Source organism: Drosophila santomea, chromosome 2L (genome assembly GCF_016746245.2).
Source record: "Drosophila santomea strain STO CAGO 1482 chromosome 2L, Prin_Dsan_1.1, whole genome shotgun sequence".
In the NCBI taxonomy this organism is placed as follows: Eukaryota; Metazoa; Arthropoda; class Insecta; order Diptera; family Drosophilidae; genus Drosophila; species Drosophila santomea.
In genome coordinates this window covers 22148866-22151114 of record NC_053016.2, presented here as the reverse complement: position 1 = coordinate 22151114, position 2249 = coordinate 22148866, and the positions used below count along the sequence as shown (strand labels likewise).

Here is a 2249-nt window from a genome sequence, read left to right as displayed (position 1 = left end):
CGATGATTGCTGATTGGACGTTCGCAACGACGAACGACCAGGTGAACTTACGCTGTAGGTTGAGACCAAAAGTTAGATTTAGCGTGCCGTATGTATCAATTATAGACGTGTTGGCCGCGAAGAGTTTGAAGTCGTCTTTGCGACGATGCATTCCCTTGATTATCGAAACAGGTATGAGTGAGATGACTGATCCGGAATCAATAAGGAATTTTATGTTGGTATTACAATCGATTATGTGAAGTCGGTACTCCTTTGAGAGGCGAGTGCTTGGAGATTTGCTGTCACCAGTCGCCTGAACAGATGACAGCTTCTTTAGTTTCCCTGCTGTGGCACCCAGGCACAGGGCGAGGAGCATTTTCGTGCATTTGGTCCGAATTTGGCATGATAAAAGCAGACACGTGGTGATCGGAGTTGCTGCTCGTTGCGATCGGCTGGGCAAGAATGGCTGGAGGGCTGCATGTTCTGGAGATGAGTTAAAGAGGCCTTGATGGCAGCGATGTCGCGTTTCAAGTCGTCCACGACACTTGTGCCAGCTGCCGGCGGGTATTCGCGGGTGTTGCCTCTGAATTGTGCCGAGGAGGGCCCAGCAGCCATGGCAAAAGAACCCGATTCCTCTTCCATGAGATCGTCAGCGAGTGCAGCTTGCGCTTCCAAAGTTGCTGAGCGTAGGAGCTTCAAACTCCGTTGTACGTGCTGCGGTAGCTGAGAGAGCCAGCGGACTCGCAAGGCGTCTGCAGACGCGCGACCGTCAGCAAGAGTTGTCATTTGCCGAAGGAGCTGCGAGGGCTTCTTGTCCCCAAGGTCAAGCTCCAGCAAAGCGCGCTGCAACTGTCTGTCCGGTGATTCCGTAAAGCGCTTGATGATAATCTCCTTCAGGTGCTCGTATTTGTTGACTTCCGAGGGTTGCACCAGAACATCAGATACTTCAGTCATTATATCAGCATCCAAAGCACTGATTAAATGGTAGTAGCGCGTGTTATCTGAAGAAATGCGGCTGCATTGAAATTGCGCTTCGATCTGCACAAACCATAACCGCGGATTTTGCTTCCAAAAAGGCGGTAGCTTGATGACGCCAACCGACTCGACGACAGGAATAACGGTGCCTGCGCTGTTGCCGCATTGAATTTCACCAGCGTCAGGCGAAGTTGGCGGTGCAGGCGAACAATCTCCGGTATTCATTTTGTTTATTGCGGGGTCACCAATATGGTAACTTAAGTAGTTACTGCTTTATTTAATTCGAAATACAATATAATGTTGACTTGATGCCGTAAGCTTGTTGCGCGGCGGGGTTGAAGTCCAGAGTGACCAGTCTGACGATATCAGAAGATATCGTCATCCAGGAAAGGTCTTGGCGTTAGTACTTGTTTACGCCGTGTTGCCAGTCTGGGCGCCACACTAGATTCGTTAAAAAGTATGTAACAGGCAGAAGGAAGCGTTTCCGACTGTATAAGTTACATTTATTCTTGATCAGGATTAACAGCCCAGTCGATATGGCCATGTCCGTCTGTCCGTCCGTATGAACGTCGAGATCTGAGGAACTAGTTGAGATTACGCAAACAGACTCCAAAACTGCCACGCCCACACTTTTGAAAAATGTTTTGATATTTTTTCATTTTTGTATTAGTCTTGTAAATTTCTATCGATTTGCCAAAAAACTTTTTGCCACGCCCACTTTAACGGCCACAAACCGCCAAAAACTGTCAGTGTTAAAGCCTTTCCTTCGCACTTCCACTAGCTGAGTAACGGGTATCAGATAGTCGGGGAACTCGACTATAGCGTTCTCTCTTGTTTTTTTAAATAGTTTCCATTTTTTTATTAATTTTTTATAAATTTTATTTTTTTACTTCGAATTATTTTTATGAATTTTTTATTTTGGAATTTTTTTTTTTGGAAATTCTTTGTTTTAAAATACAGTAGTTATAATCATTTTCCTTGTATATATTTTTATTATTTACTATAGTTATTTTGTCAAATTACTAGTATGAAAATTACCCTTTTTTAGTATTTAAAATGCAAATAAGATTCAGGTAAATTATTTTGTTATAATTTATTTTATGTTTCTAAAGAATTTTTGGGTGGAAAAAAAAACGCACCACCTTTTTTGTTTTACTTTTTAATTTTTTTTACTCCGTTTGCTTAAAGCTTACTATACGCAGGAGCTCCTAGATTTTTTTGAAGTTTTTACTATATAACCGAAAACATATTCAATTGAAGTAGCTTTGTTGCATTAGTAAAGTACGGAAGTATAA

At 42.7% G+C, this 2249-nt stretch overlaps 1 protein-coding gene across 1 annotated transcript; it reads right to left on the bottom strand.

The window, feature by feature from the left end:
* Positions 1–312: 312 nt before the first annotated feature.
* LOC122756665 lies at positions 313–1179 on the bottom strand. Its single transcript, XM_044006927.1, has one exon. The coding sequence runs from the start codon at positions 1177–1179 to the stop codon at positions 313–315; it is 867 nt and encodes a 288-aa protein (XP_043862862.1).
* Positions 1180–2249: the final 1070 nt, after the last annotated feature.

Coding starts and splice junctions, on each gene's coding strand:
- LOC122756665 (XM_044006927.1), bottom strand. CDS start 1,179: ATGAATACCGGAGATTGTTCGCCTGCACCGCCAACTTCGCCTGACGCT.